This window comes from Pantherophis guttatus, chromosome 4 (genome assembly GCF_059756535.1).
Source record: "Pantherophis guttatus breed Tessera chromosome 4, ASM5975653v1, whole genome shotgun sequence".
NCBI lineage: Eukaryota > Metazoa > Chordata > Lepidosauria > Squamata > Colubridae > Pantherophis > Pantherophis guttatus.
In genome coordinates, this window is record NC_142066.1 from 65,878,717 (window position 1) to 65,895,367 (window position 16,651).

Here is a 16,651-nt window from a genome sequence, read left to right on the forward strand (position 1 = left end):
ACCTAGATGGGTAATGAAATGTCTGCAAAGAAACAACCAAGCTCAGAGCACACCAAGGATCCGATAACAAAATCATTATATTTAAAACTATTTTTAAATTGAGTGTGATTCTATTACCACATATTTTTCTTGGTAACAATATGATAATATTGAAATTGTTTTCTTCCACTTGTATTTTCCAACTTCTCAGACTAAATATAGCCTTGGAATTTCTTGGTGGTCTACCATTCAAATATTAACAAGATCATTTTTCAAGATTGGCCACATGCTGCCATCTTCTGGATCAGATCTTTTAAAAAGATCCCTCTAGTTATTTTTTTCTAATGTTTTCTATTATAGTCTCAAAAATGTTTTGAACATTAAAATGTTATTATGCATCTATTTATAAATGACAAAAATGTTGTTTTTGCAGACAGTGGTATTTCTATTAATTATTACTTCATCAACATATGAGTATTCATAATTAGAATCATGGGATAAGAGAACATTAGGTAAGGTTAATAACTGCTTAAAAAGAAATAAATGCACAATTCTAATAAAAGGGATGTGAGGAGGGACTCCCCCAAAATCTATTTATTGGGATTTTGCTTTTTAAGCTAAAAGATGTGTGTTTAACAATTTTCCATCATTGCCACAAATACTTCAACAAATGAGAATGAGCCCCACTGAACACTTTTTCCATTTCATTCCCACTTTAAAATGAATTATATGGTAAAAGTAAGTGAGGTAGCATCACACAAATTCTGTAAAATTGCAATTTATTCTCCACCCAAGTATTCAGGATATTCCTTCAATAACAAATTAACAAAATTATGTTCACTTGAGGAAAAAGATAAGACAATCATACCACCAGATTACACCAATGACAAACTAGAAGTCCTGTTTAATTGGATAGTGCAAGTTAACAGCATGTTGCTGGTATTGACAACACTTTCATTTGTTTAGAAAAGTTTTACATCAATTTGCAGCAAGAAAAACTTTGGAAAGCTGCTGTCCAAAAGTGGCCCACACATTATTTACAAACCCCAGGGAGCACAGAAAAACAAGATATTATTCAAAATAAAACAAACAGAATTTAAGAAAATATAGGTTTCCTATTTTCACCCCACAGGAGTTACAACTGCTGACTGAATGTCGTTTTCAAGTCTTCAGAGTTCATCTTTTTCCCGCAATAAGGTGTACCTATGTCCACTAGGTGCTAACTTCTGAAATGAACTCTCTGGTGGGCTGCTTACTATGTCCTGGAGTGGCTGAAAAGAATAAAACAATCTTCTAGAGCAAGTGATAAACATGTAATAAAAGATTCAGACACAGTTCCAATGTTATGGTACCAAAATAATAATATTGCTAAGTGTAAACTAGTCCAAATAATTCTTGTCTCAGGCAAGTCACCTTCTCTGATGCTTCCTACATTACCTGCTACATATAATACTCAAGATAGCAGGATGCAGAAAGAGTTTCAGAGAAAGTATGTAAATCCCATTTAAACACAAAAGGTGTTCATCTTTACAAAAGCTCTTTTCTGTACTTTCAAGGTAGTCTTGGGGGGAAAAAAAACCTTTCCTGAATTTGTTCTGAAACAAGTGTACTACCATGCTTGTTTTGAACAGAGAACATTTGACAATGAAACATTCAAACTTACTACTGACTCAGTTCTGAGTAGGTGTAACAGATCCAAGTATAGCTGTACAGTGGACTCAGACTACCATAGCCATATGGTAGATAGTGCAAAAGGCTAATAACTAGACCTGGACTTGGACTTAACCCTTAAAATAGATAGCACAAAAAACACTTACTACACCATTTTATCACAGGCAAACCTGAAATGCAATTTCATAAAGTGTCCAATGACATTTTATTCAACTTGAACAAAAAGGGGATGCAATACATAACAAATTAATTTGTTTTGTAAATTCTTTAATTACTGGTAATAATTAGTTTAATATCCTCTTGTAATAATAAGTCATTAAGTCTCCAGTTATTTGATCTACGAGTTTGTCTGCTTCCTTACAACTGTTGGATTATTATCCATGTAAGTAAGAGCTGCCACATCCAGGTCTATAAAGTTGATTAACAATGAATTAGAAATCCAGCACATGTCTATCATCCCATTAGTTTAATGAACTGAAGAGTAGTAGGCATATTCTTTTTCTGCAGGATGTTTATATTGCCACACATCCAAGAGACATAACAATGACATAAAAGTACAAATTTCAATCATATTCTTTACAACTGCCTCATGGAATAAATGCCCTCTTCTTTGAGAAGACAGAACCAAAATAGGGCTTGATTAATACTATCCTTTCTTTTTTTCCAGTTGGTCTTTTATCTTATTCACTGGGCAGATGGTATCCCGCATCTTTAAATTTCTTTTATTTTGAATATTCTGGATATTCAAAATAAAAGATATAGATATCCTTTTAGCTTTTCTGACACCACTTGCTAACTTTTCCTTCCTAATTCCCTGAGTTCCCTTTTTGTTTTCAGATTTCACTGAACTTTTTATGTGACCAGCATGAGTTTCTTGTGCTGTTTTTATTTTTCCCCATTAGCTTCTCCTGTCATGGAATCCAATTTAACATTGCTCTGAGTTTATTAACATCCATCTTCTTGAAATCCAGGTGGATGCTAAACAGCTAACATGACATACAGATAAGTAGAAAAAGAAACTAGAGCAAAAGAATAAAAAAACAAAACACCCCATCCGGTTTGTTATACAGGTTGTCTTTGAGTTATGAATGTAATGGAGCCTGTCCATTCCATTCATAACCCGAAGATTTGTAGGACTAAATCTCATATCTTGAAAGCAATCACTTCCTCCTTTCGCTTCCATGCATTTGCTAATCAAATGGGCGGCTTGTTAAGTGCACGTGAAGTATCTCGGGGTAGGGAAGACCTAGTGATGGAACAGGCCACCTGCTTCAGACCACCAAGGCTCTCCTGACCCACAAATACTTTATTCTCCCTCCCCTGGGATCCCCACAATTGCTCCCCCCCCCTCGCTGCACCAGGTCACTTATCTGATGATGTCAATCTCCAGCCGGTTTCTTTGCCTGCTCCCTCCTTTTCGTCGCCAAAGCCTTCCTCAATCAGGTCAGGGGCAAGAAAGAAGGCTCAGAAGAGCATGCATGGTTTTACGGGGCCTCCTTTCTTGCCACCGAACTGTTTGAGGATGGCTTCAGTGACGAAAAAGGAGGGTCTGGAGGACCACGTGTGCCCTTTGGTGCCTTTTTCACTACTGAACCACACGAGGACGGCTTTGACGATAAAAAAGGAGACCCGGAGGGCCGCGTGCACTCTTCCGGGTCTTTCTCACTGCCAAAGCGCTTGAGGATTGCATCCCTGTAAGCTTTGTCAGCCTTTTCCAAAAAGCCTTTGCCGGTAGAAACAGAGCTTCAGAGGGAGACATCCAACCGTCCCAAGCTTCACTGGTGCTGACAAAGGCTTTTTGCAAGGGGCTGCTGAAGCCTACAGGAATGCAATCTCCCTGCAGACTTCAGTAAGGAAGCGGCAAAAGGAGGGAACGCCTGAAGGACTGAAGCCTTCCCTCTGTTTGCAAGTGTCCAGGCCTCAATTTGCAGAGAATAGAGACCTAAAATGCGAGATCACGCAAGATCAGTAGCACAAGATTTTGTGCTACTGATCTCGTGGTACATTATGCCTCTATTTTCTGCGAATGCACCAAAAGCCTGAAGCAATGAAGCAGGCAAAAAACTGCGACAGAGAGGAGATCTTCTCAAGATTAAATGAGTCTCCACAGGTGGAATGCCTGTGAAGACCCACCCGGGGGAGTGTGTGAATAGGCAGGGTGAATGTTGCAGAGCCTGTGCATTTATTCGTAAGGGTAAACAGCTGCCGTGATGCTGCAACATTTGTAATTTCGGGACTTGTTCGTAAACATTGGGGGCGCTTATCGCATAACTTCTAACATTCGCTAAGGGAACACGCATAACCCAAGGATTACCTGTATGTTTATTATTTCAATTAAAACCTTACATTTCTACCCATAGGACATTCAAGCATACCCTCTATTTTCAGAATACAGTGCTGCTCAGCATGACTTATCTCAGGTAAGGATCTGACAAATCAGCTCTCTGATAAATCAAGTCTGGTGTTTGCTGGCACTCAGAGTTACTAATTGGACATTTTGTGATGGTGGTTACAACTAGTGCGAATAGGTTTCCTGAGATGCTATATCAATTGGGCTCCGAAGAACTCCTTAAGCCCAGGTGGAAGAAAAATAAGTAGAATGAGGCTATTTGGAAGACTGATCCTGATGTTGTCTTAAAACACTATTAGCTTTTAATTGACTAGATATGGATTGCCAGTACACATTTTTGTTTTCCATTTTAGAGCTTTGACAAGCAATGAGGACAAAGCAATAAAATAGAAAGCTAGTTGTTTTGAAACCTAAGCGGAGAGCTAGAACCACATCTCTGAGGAGAAAGAGATTTTGTTCTGGCAAAAAGGCAGGAAGATCTAATAGGAATCAACAGACAGTATTTAAAAAATATGTTAGATGCATGTACTGTATGTTGTTCCTCCATGAGTTCAAAATGACATAAATATATTTCTTTCTCCAATTTTTCTTTACATCAGTGATGTAAAACTGACTTAAAAATTACTGACTGGCTCAAAATCCTACAGTGAATTATGCCATTAAGTATGGACTTGAAATAGTTTCCATAGTTCAAGTCCAATGTCTGAACACTAGACTGGTTCTCTTGGACAATTGCTTAATGCTTTCTCACAGGTTGTTTTCTGATTTTTTTTTATCATGCTAGTTATTACTGTTTTTAAAAATTAAAGAGCTTTAACTATTTTGACTCAGGACAGAAATAAACTAAACATTTTCATTTTCTGCAAAACTTCATGTTTAAGTATTTCCAAGTCTCATCATAAATAATTAACAATTAAAATGAAATTAAAGACTGAGATTCATCTTTGGATATAGCATCAATTAGGATGTTCTTATATTCATATGAAAAATGAAAGCAGCCACTTTGATAGGGTTGTAATGATGATGATGGGGCAAATCCAAATCCCTAATCTATATATATTGAGACCTATAATTTTATGAGGTAAACTGAAGGTTTCAAAATAGTAGTAATTTTTTCTCCGGTAAAAAAATCAAGGAAGAAGATAAAGGAAGATTGTGATTGGCGGTATTATTGGAAGAATCTGCTGACATGAAAGTTAAATCCTATCAGGAATCGAAGTTGCATTGGAATATATCAAGAATTATTTCAAATCTTGAAAAAAGCAAACAATTAATTACCCTTAATTATTATAGGCTGTGCAATGTTTTAGACTTGAAACCTAAAAAAGTTTAAAGAACTTGAAGTTCTTCATGTAGTATCTCTCAATAACTCTTTAAAGGAGCTGTTTTCCCACAGCAGGGAAAATATATGGTTGCTTTAGAAAATGGATGCCAGGTTCTACAGGCAAGCCCACCCATACTTGAAAGTACTACAGGCTGTACTAACATTCTTTCCTGAACTGCCTAAACTTATCCTGTTTTATTTTTGAAATTTATCAAGCTTTCTTGGAAAAATGAAAACTTTACTTGCACATTGCAAAATTCCAATTTTCTCTTAATGTAGATGTACTGGAATGCTTTCTTTCTTACCTGACCAGGTGCTACATCTGTTGGATCCGGACCATGATGAAACTCTCTGTGCAATTTTCCAGAGTGCAAATCTAGTACAAATTGCTTGAGTTTACCAGGAACACTGAAATGATATATCACATTTTAAGCAATATTAAACAATGCACCTTAGATAGCATAAGATCCAACTTAAAATGCCATATAAAGATTAGATATCAAAATCATCAAATCATCTCAGTTCATAGTCAATCCCATGATCATCATAAGAAGTATAGTAGCTGGCACATATATAATTAAGCCTAGACTAGGCTCAATTAAAAAGGATTGAAATAATAAAATACAGTGCGTGCTAAGGTGCCAAGATAAAGAGCAAATTTAAGGATGACTGTCTTTAAACATTGTCAGGTAAATTAAGCCAACATTCTTTATATCTCAATATGGCTTTTAATTTAAAAGTTATTTAAAAGCAGGCAAATAGAAGAAATTGAGTACTTCCCTTGCAAGACTATTCCATAACTTAAGCAGAATTAGGCTTTACCCTAAATTCAAGAGATTAGCTCAAAATCTAAACAAAAAAAATATGAATCTTACTTAATTCATATTAACCCTATTTCACACATTCAAAATATTTTAAGGTTACTATCTCTTTTTTTCTTTTTGCAATTGCCTGAAAGCACAGCAAGCTTTTTGCCACTTCATTAATCCCCATAGAGCTGAGCAACCCAATAATTTCATTGCCTGCTACCTTCAACCCCCTGCTCACCACAATACTGCAGAGAACAGTAGGTGCCAAATGCAGGGTTTATAAATACAAATGGCTATCTGTAAGTTATATTGATAAAAATGTTTCTGAAAGCTCTCCTGCTTAAGTAATTGCAGGCACAGAAATGAATGCTAAAAGGACATCAATTTAAATTTCTTCTGAGGTAATCTATTTTCCCACATACTAAAGACTATGTGAAGATAAAATTGGAACTACCAGAATTCCAAGAATAAAAAAAACAACCTCAACTAGTACATTAAGTATAAAGAAACAGAAATTAACTAAAACAAATTATTTTCAAATCTGTCCACAAAACCTTCTTTGATGTGTGCAAACCTTCCTGCTTCAGTGTTTGTTTTTTTCTAAACAATTTTAAATAAGAAATGGCATACTCAAAGTTCAGCACCAACCTCCAGAATTATCTGTAACTTTAAAAATGTCTTCTGTAAAGCCTTGAAGCCATTCTTGCAAAGTAAATATGGTAGCTGTTTCTATCTACTGCTTTGTTTGGAAATCTGCTCAGAAAAATAACTATGAAGATAGAATAGTATAGATGCGATGGCATATGCTTTGAGAGACTAAAGGTGAAGAATTGGGAGTAGTTGGAAGCAGTTTAAAATGATTCTCCTCTGCAAACTCAAGTTTTGTGATTGAGCACAATGGTGGACAGATATGTTCATTTACAAATGAATGCAGAATTGTTTTCCATAGTTAATGTATAGTACAGGTAAATCCAAGACTTACGACTGGTTTTTTTAGACTTTAAAATTATCCCAGGTCTGAAACAGAGGCTTTATGGCCTATAAAATGTTTCTGCTTTTGAAACATCTCATATCGTATCCCCCTTGTGATCACATTTAATGTGTTTGGTAACCGACTCATCTTCACCTGGCTCCCCAATTACATCATCCCATCCCACCAGGTCTGGCAGAAGAGGTATGTTATGGGTCTTGTGTACAAAAGAATTACATCTGGTGGATCCAGGAGGCAGGCCATTTCTAGCATGCTCCCCCTCTGGTGAGAGTGGCTCCATGCTTAACATCTTTCCAAAAGTCCCTCAAAACATGGTTGGGTCAACAGGTTTGATTAGCTTCAGGAAGTGTCCAATTAGCAATAGTAAGTAGACTTATATATCATTTCATAGAGCTTTACAGCCCTCTCTAAGCAGTTTACAATGTCAGCATATTGCCCCCAATAATCTGGGTCTTCATTTTACCAACCTTGGAAAAATGGAAGGCTGAGTCAACCTTGAATCAGTCAGAATCAGTTCCCAGTTGGCAGTGGGAATGCAGAGTTAGCCTTCAGTACTGCATTCTAACCACTACTCCTGAGGTGAGATGGCTACATTGTCTATAACATCAAACCTTCTATTACAACTTCTGTTAAGAGTAATACTAATTTTTGTTTTTAATTACAGAATTTTAAAAATAATGTTTATTTTATGGCTTGTTTTTATTGTACGCTGCGCAGAATCATGTTTTGTGAGATGGGTGGCTGTATAAATATAATGAAACAAACAAACAGATTATCCTCAACCACCTGAAACATAGAGCCTTGTAATGTTACACATTTCTATAAAGTGAAAGGAATGGGGCTCACAAGCACTGTTTTACAATTGGAGTGTCTGCACTTAGCAACAGTCTGCCCCTGCAGGGTTGGTTTTCTGTAAGCTGTTAAAAATTAAGCTTCTCATAAAGTATTTAAAACATGAATTGATACCATCAATTACAGCGCTACTCATGTTAACATTTGTATATTATGTTTTTTTTAATTTTAGAGTAGACATTTTATTACTTTAAATTGATGGAAGTTGCTGAGAATCTCCTTTATTGCAGCAGAAATAAATCCAATAAATCAATAAATAATTCTATAAAAGATAGATTATTACCATCCACATTTAGTTATTTCCTCTCCTTAAAAGTAGTAAGGATGAGCTGAAGTATATAAGCAGTATATGTAAATACAGTAAGTATGCAGTAATTCTGCCCCAATCCCCACTATCACCAAATCCTTCAAAACTTTACTCCAAGGAAATCTTTCTATGAAAAAAATGTTCTCTAGACTTAATTTTTATGATACAACTCAATACAAAAAGGTTTTTACCCCCTCCCTTCCTTTCTAACTTTATATGACCAAGATGAAAGGAAACATGTACTCACGCCAAATCACTGAAGTCTGAAAAAACATACATATGTCTAAAACTATCAATAGCAATAACAGGACAATCTGCTGGACTCTTCTGAATGTGGAGCAAAGGATGTCTGAACTTGTCGCAATCAGCATGTAAAAAGTTTATTGTACCTTGAAATTCAGAAGCAAATTTTAGGATTTTTAGAGAATGTAATATTAGAACATATAGGTAAATCACCACAATATATGTAAATATCTAGCTTGGGGTAAAAGTATTTTGAATATACAAAAGGTGTTGATAAGATCATTTTGTATTAACATAAATAGGTTAAAGATGATGTTTCAGGAAAAACAGTTTAATTTTAGGAGTATTGATTGATTTAGAACTAAATCTTCAGAAAACTTTTAAAAAGTTAGCAGGTTGAAATAGCTGACTTTCCAAAAAAATGTGCACAAGAATAAGCCTTAATTTTTCAGTAGTAAGAGTATTAAGCTGTTATATTAAATAATAAGAAAACACAATATCAATTTCTTGTGCATAGGAGAAAACTAACAATTTTGTCAACTTAGCCTAATACCTAATTCATTAAATTATAAGACAAAATACAATATACATATATCTATATATCTATACATAATTACAGCAAACAACTACCTTTTTCACTTATTAACTGTCGTGCAACTTCCTGCTGGAATCTTTCTAAACTTTCTGAATCATCTTTCATATGAAAGAGTATAAGGAAAGGAAGACCCTCTTCTGTCAATTCCTATGTAGAAAGAAAAATATTAATAGACTATCAGTTTTCTACTAGCTTTTAGTTAATATTTTAGCTGTGTACTCATATACTTTTAATAAGAAATTACATTACGATGGATAAATCAGAAATTAACACAGTATCTCCCAATTTAATCAAAAGTTTTTCTACTCAATAATTCAAAAGAAATAAACAATTAGTTCAAAATTCCTGAAAGGATTTAACAAAAATAATTCTATATATTTATTAATGTTTAATGTTAATTCCCTCAAAAAAACAAAATTATATATCCTACTTGATACAGAAGTAATCCTCAACCTACAACTAGTCATGTTATTCATTTATTAAATTTGTTTTTACCCATCTCGGTGACTCTGGGCGGCTTACAATATCAAAACAAAACCATAAATTTATATGTAAATGTAATGTATAAAATCACAATAAATTTGCAATAAAAATACAGGTAATAACTCAAACACTTTATACTCTTTATACTCAAAGATGGAGAGGAAGAGAGCAGAATGTACTATGGGGAGGAAGTGGGAGTTGCTGTTAGTTGATCAATTTCCTCTAGTGTGGTACTCCCTCATTAGATCCCCAAGCCAACTGACAGAGCCAGGTCTTCAGGCTCATGAAGAATGGGAGCCAGTCTCACCTCAGAGAGCAAGATGTTCTAAAGGGGTGGGGCTGCAGCAGAGAAGGCTCTTCTCCTGGACAGTCAATTCCTTGACTAACAGGATCTGAAGCATGCCTCCTCTGCCAGTACCGATGGGGCTCCTCAAACAGGAATGAGATAGTTCTTCAAGTAACCTGGACCCATGCCATGTAGGTCTTTATAGATAATAACCAACACCTTGAATTGCACATGGAAGCAAAATGGCAGCCAGTGAAACTCGCAGAACAGTGTAACATGGGCCAATCTAGGAGCTGCAAAGATTGCTCATGCCACCGCACTCTGCACCAGTTAAAGCTTCCGAATGCTTTTCAAAGACAGCCCCATGTATAGTACATTGCAGTAGTCCAAGATGGGGTGACCAGGACTTGAATGACTGAGCACAGGATTCCTGATCCAGGAAAGGCCACAACTGGTGCACAACCCAAAGTTGTGCAAAAGATCTCCTAGCTGCGACTGCCCTCTGCTCTTCGAGCTGGAGTTGCAAGTCCAGAAGAACCACCAAGTTGCAGACTGGGTCTGTCCGAGATAGTGCAATCCCATCCAAATTGGTCTAAAGTCCCGGATATTGAAGCTTCATGCACCAAAAGCCATTTGGTCTTGCCAGGGTTCAGCCAAAGCCTGTTGTCCCCCATCCAGACCCCAAAAGCCTCCAGGCACTGTAAGATGGCAGCAACAGCATTATTTGGGTACAACCATAGTCGATGCTATTGAAGGCTGCTGAGAGGTCAAGGAGAGCAAGGATGGTTGCACTACTCCAATCCTGCTCTTGCCAGAGATCATCTATAAGTGTGACAAATGCTGTTTCTGTCCCATAACCAGGCCAGAATACTGAATACTGACTGAAAGGGATTCAAATAATCTAGAACTCTCTGAAGCTGCCAAGCAAGTACCTTTTCTACCACTTTCTCTAAAAAAGGAAGGTGGGAATTTGGGCAGGTGGGATCAAGCAATGGCTATTTGAGGAGGGGGTGAACTAGGAACCACTCTTTGAAGTTATGTTGGCAACGGAATGGGTGCTTTACGGCTTGTAGGGCACCCCGGCCATCATTAATGGTCACACACACACTCCACAGTCGTGTAATTGTATGTTGGGCAGATCAGCTTTATGACTGGCCAGTGTTCCACAATCCCATGACTGTGATTTGTAATTATTTTTTCCAGTTTCCAACAGAACTGCCCATTTAAATGAACGGATTCCCTTAATGACCATCACAAAACAAAAGCATGAAATTATTTCTGGTCACATAGGTGCCTTCATTTACAGCAGTAATGACTTACTACTTATGGCTCAATTCCCAGTCCCAATTATAGTTGTTATGTTGAGGATTACCTGTATAGATATTCTCAAAATGCATAGGCAGTAGGAATATCACTCTCCTATTCACTCGTAAATCCCTTCCCAAATGAAAAAAATATTTCAAATTGATCCCCCAAATTCTTATAGTTCTCATTTATAGAATGCCGAATTCAGTGAGAACTCGAAGTTATGACAGTCCTGGAAAAAAACCCCTTTACAACCAATTCAGGAATTCACAATTTTTTAGTGTCCTTAGCCATGTAATCACCATTACAGTCAGTATAAGTTGACCTCTCTGATCTCTACATCGCAAGGGGGGAGATTGCTTACACAAATTGCTTGATATTTTTTTCCTTCCCCTCTCACAGAAATGAAAGATTGTTGTAACAAATACAGAATATCAGATACAAAAAGAAATATATGTTTTTGATGTCTGAAATTCTGAAAAATACTAAAAATATAATCATAACTGGTGCATATCTTTTACATTGTAAAAATCAAATAAAGAACATTTAGGGTTCTGCATTTTGTTCAGCATTTATACTGCTGCTCAAACAGGTCTAAAGCAGCCGTTCTATCTGTATGGGTAACAAGCATTCACACAGGATATCCAGATATAATAAACATCATCTCATAGAGATCATCATCATCATATTGCTCAATACTTTTATCTACCTACTTCTGAGAAGGAATTTTCTATTTTGAAGCTCACACTGTAATTTTTATTAGTTGACAACTTAGGTAGGGAAGGATATTCTGGGAATGCATAAATACTCTATATATGTGTGGATAAACTTAGAATTTTAGGTTCCAAAATACACAAAGATTGGGTTTGATTTATCCATGGATGGGCATATCTGTGAGTATATTCAGTAATATATTTTTATAGTATCAGTATATATTCACAGATAAGTCAAATAAAATTTCTTGAAAAATATGCCACCAATGCTTAAGCCCATTTATGAAAATTTAAAATATAATCTGTTCTGGTAGTATACTTTATTGGTACAAAATATGAAAATAAATGAAGTCATTCAGGATATAGGGAAAAAATATACAAAATGTTTGAGAATTAGTTTATCTGTGGGTAGCAAATTTTTTTAATAATACTTTGGTTAAAAATTCTAGGGTTGGTTTATCCTCCTAAAGGGTTAAAGCAAGTTGCTTTATAAAGTAATGAAAGACATTTGATACTTAATTTTGAACTAAATTAATTTCATTTGCAACCATTTATCCCTTAAATAAAAGGCCTGAATAACTAGATAGTCTTTACCTCTCCATTTTCAAATGTAATTTCACGAACAAGAGGAACACATTTGTCCTGAGTCCATGCATAAGCGAAGTCAAAATTAGTCATAGAACCCAAGTAAACCATATCTGGAGCATTTTCCTGTTAAAACATGATTTTAAAATTAAGCATAAATTAACATATAAGAAATAGTATAATTGATATTATAATCTCCAAAGGTGAGAGAGGCAGTATCTAAATTTGACAAGCAAACAAACGAAGTATAACTAAGAGGCCATATCGCAAGGCAATATATGGTATTCTGTTACAAACTTTTGTGACCTGTAGCAGCACATTACAAAATGTTTCTCATATCGTGGCCAGCAACAGTCAGTAGCATTATTTCAGTGGCTTGGAAACTCACAGCATCATAGTTAATACCAACACGCTATAACAGATGGCAGAAGGATTCACCTTATCATACTATTCAGAAACATGAGTATTGAAAATCTAGCCTTCTTTAAATGATGCCAAATGCAAATAATTTTAAACATTGATATTATTGTAACATACTGCAAATTCTTTTTGCTTTTTTTAAAAAAAATCTTGCTATAGTAGTAAATACCTAAGTACAGGAGGGTGTTTGTTATTGGACCTCTGGCATGAATGTATATGATAAGTAGAAATTCTACTGTGGTCTTCATTTTGTTTCTTTTTGGCTTTAATGTTATGCTTTTATTTTGTTCACCATCCAGTGTTTCTGATAGATGGATAGTGATATAAATTGAATAAATAAATACTACCAAGATACTTTTGAATAATAATTGTTCAAGAAATTGAATAATTGAACTGATTTTCACTATATCCACCCAAAGATTAGGTATAATGGGATTACCTGAAAATATAAATAATTAGGAAACAGAAGTTAATTGTAAGGGGGTCATAGTGTTTTAATTTCTTTTCTTTTTTTTAAAATAAATTTTATTAATTTTTCCAAATTATAATCAACACAAGACAAAAACATTGTTTATACATACAAACAAAAACCATACATTCCCCTCCCTCCCCCATTCATAACACTAAACATAAAAAAAAAAAAAATCCATACAAACACATCTATCCCAGCAGATATTGTTCCTGCCCTCATTGGTAAATAATTATGCCCACAACACAGAATAAGGTAAGTAATCCCCAAATGTGATTTTCATACAATTACCTTTCAATCTAAATAAGTATATCTCTCTTCATATTAACATAGGCCCATAAAATAGTGTTTTAATTTCTTTTCTTATGAAGCCTTCATGCCAAAATGCAAATTTCTAAAAGCCCCAAAAGAAAGCTAAGAAAAAGGATAGGGGACTTTCTGGATTATATTTTTAATTGTTAGCTAATTATCTGAGGGACTGAGACTGGTCTATCTAGTTATGCCTAAGCATAAATAATTATCTGATTTGCATTGAAGAGATGTGAATTAATAGTTTCCCAATTTGGGCACAAACTAAAGAAATAGAAAATACTTGTAGCTCAGGTTTTAGATTTTGGCAGTGGTTTGCTCTCCAAGCTTGTTTCAATTTAGTTTCTGAATGTTTCGTTACCAGACTAGGTAACATTATCAGCAGGATTTTCTTGTCCTATTCCTCTTTAGCTTACAAATGTCTTGTGTACCAGTATGAGCAGCTGATTGGTTCTCTTGTTGATTGGTTGTTTGAATGGTCTGGTTTCTGAAATATTCATGTTGCATCTAGATCATTATGCTTGTTAATTGCTCCTTTGTAAGAATACTGGGTCTGAATAAAATCACATGTGTGGTGACTGCTAGCATGGTCAATGATTTTTGTTCCTTCCCAATCTAACTGGTGTTGTTTATTATCAATGTAGGTTGAGATCAGGGATTTTTGGTCATGCAGTTTAACTGCTACTTGATGTTCATCAACTCTTTGTTTTCAATTGCCTTCAAGGTTGTCCCACATAGAATTGGTTACAATCATTGCAACTGAATTTGTATACAATCTTGCTGTTGTCTTCCTTTTGTAGTTTGCCTTTGACTTTAGATAGCTCTTTTCTGAGCGTAAATGTGGGTTTGTGAGTTATCATTATTCCTAGGGGTTGCAGTATTCTGGCAGCCATTTTGGATGTTCCTTTGATGTATGGCAGGACTTTTTTTTGTGTTGTGGTTGGTTGTGTATTTTGTTGGGGTTTGGATGTCAAAGAACGTATTATGAAATTTTTGGGATAGCCATTGCAGAGGAAAACATTGAAAAGGGGTTTCTCTTCTGCTTTTCTTAATAACTTGGTTCTGCAGTGTTTTGGCTCATTTGAAAAGGGTCTGGATGCAGCTCTTCTTGTGTGTAGTGGGGTGGTTGCTTGTGAAATTTAGAAATTTGGTCTCTGTGTGTGTGGATTTTCAGTATATGCAGGTTGTTAGTTTGCTGTTATCAGGTCTCCTTATGTCAATATCTAGTCGTTCTTTTTCTTTCTCACATGTAAAACTGATCCCAGTAAATACCTTGTTGAGTAGATGATGTGTCTCTTCTAGTCTGGTGCATTTGAGGATGGCAAAAGTGTCATCCACATAATGTACCCAAAATTTTGGCTGGATGGTTGGCAGCACTGTGCATTCAAGTTTCTGCATTATTGCTTCTGCTATTACATATTATATAATACTATATACAGATATAGGTAATCCCATAGGCGTGCCTTGTATTTGTTGATAGATTTTGCCATTGAATTTGAAGTGTGTTATGAGGCATAACTCCAGAAGTTTCATGGTAGCATGGGTGGATATGGAGTGTTAGTTACGGCTTTGATTTTCTGTGAGTAAATCATAGATGAGTTGTTTGGCCAAGTCAATAGTGATAGATGTGAATAATGCAGTCACGTCAAATGAGACCATTATTTCTTCTTCATTTATTTTGTTGTTTCTAATTAATTAAAGGAATTGCTCATAGAATAAGCCGAATTGTTGACGAGACGTTGAAGTCTTTTTCTTAAAGCTTTTGCTAGTTTGTAGGTTGGTGCACCAGGTAGTGCCACTATGGGCAGAGGGGAATTTCATTTCTGTGTATTTTGGGAAATTCATAGAATGTGGGTGTAGTGGAATCTTGTGGTAGTAAAAGTTTTATTTCTGTTGAAGTTAGTTAGTTGTTTTTGTCAGGGTTCCAAGTAACACCCCCACTGAAAGAAAGCTCTGAGGTTTGAGTTTCCTCAAAGTTACGTTTTATTAGAGATGTCATATTGGCACATCTGGGGAAACCCAAATCTGAAAAGTTTCCAGGTTTTCCCCACCCAAACAAAACTTCAAGTCCCTGCCCAACACCCACAAGTCTATCACATGGTCCAATCAGACATCATCCCAACTGGAGGTGCCTACCAGGTGCAGGACAAGTTGTCCTTGACTTCTTGAGAAAGGAATGTTATTATGACTATATATCATCCATACTCCACACAATCTTCCCTCCCAGTTTCCCACGTAGTAAACGTGACAGGTTTGAAGGCCTAATACAAAAGATGGCTTCCAGGCCTGACAGTTTTTCTTTTTCCATTTTTATTAAGGTGTTTCTTATTCCATTCTCTAATTGTTTTGTTGGGTCTTTGTTGATTACCTGGTAGATGTTAGTGTCATTAAGTAAATTTTCCGCATTTTTGCTGTAATCAGTTTTGTCCATTACCACAGTTAGTCTGCTTTTGTCTGCTGGTAGGATGACAATGTCTCTATCTTTTCTCAATTTCTTTAATGTCTTCTTCTCCTCTTGAGTGTTCTGTCTTGTCTGTTTCGTTGGATGTTAGGAATGATTCCCTGTCTGAGGTCCTCTTGTGTTCCCTGGTCAAGTTTGTTTGTTTTTGTTATGTATTCTAAGTTGGCAAGGAAATTGACCAAGTCTGCATTTTTGTAGTTGAAATTAAATTAAGTTTCTTTTATAATGTTATCCTAATTCAATTGAATTAGAAATGTTTTATTAGTAAGCTGCTATTTACTTAAACATTAAATATATTAAAACTAGGCATAGCTGTATAACTAAACTTCAGCTATTTTAGGGTTGTATTCTACACTTTTTTTCAAAATAGCAGTTACGATCAGACAGATCAGCAACAGAAGTCCTATCTTCCTGCGAGATTTTTCAGGCATTGTTTATTAGACAGACTGAAATGGTTAATAGGCACTGTATACATCAGCTTTTATTTATTTTATTTTAT

The 16,651-nt window shown here is 35.6% G+C and overlaps 1 protein-coding gene across 2 annotated transcripts in view; it reads right to left on the minus strand.

Moving 5' to 3' along the window:
* Positions 1-537: 537 nt before the first annotated feature.
* Positions 538-16,651, minus strand: part of ERP44 (endoplasmic reticulum protein 44) — an 88,135-nt gene continuing 72,021 nt past the window's right edge. For both annotated transcript variants that reach the window (XM_034416384.3, XM_034416383.3), the window contains 5 exons: positions 12,503-12,619; positions 9,157-9,268; positions 8,531-8,672; positions 5,630-5,732; positions 538-1,250 (listed from right to left, as the gene is read on the minus strand). In XM_034416384.3, the coding sequence (XP_034272275.1) occupies positions 1,149-1,250; positions 5,630-5,732; positions 8,531-8,672; positions 9,157-9,268; positions 12,503-12,619 (576 nt within the window). In that variant the 3' untranslated portion in view covers positions 538-1,148. The remainder of the gene's footprint in view (positions 1,251-5,629; positions 5,733-8,530; positions 8,673-9,156; positions 9,269-12,502; positions 12,620-16,651) is intronic.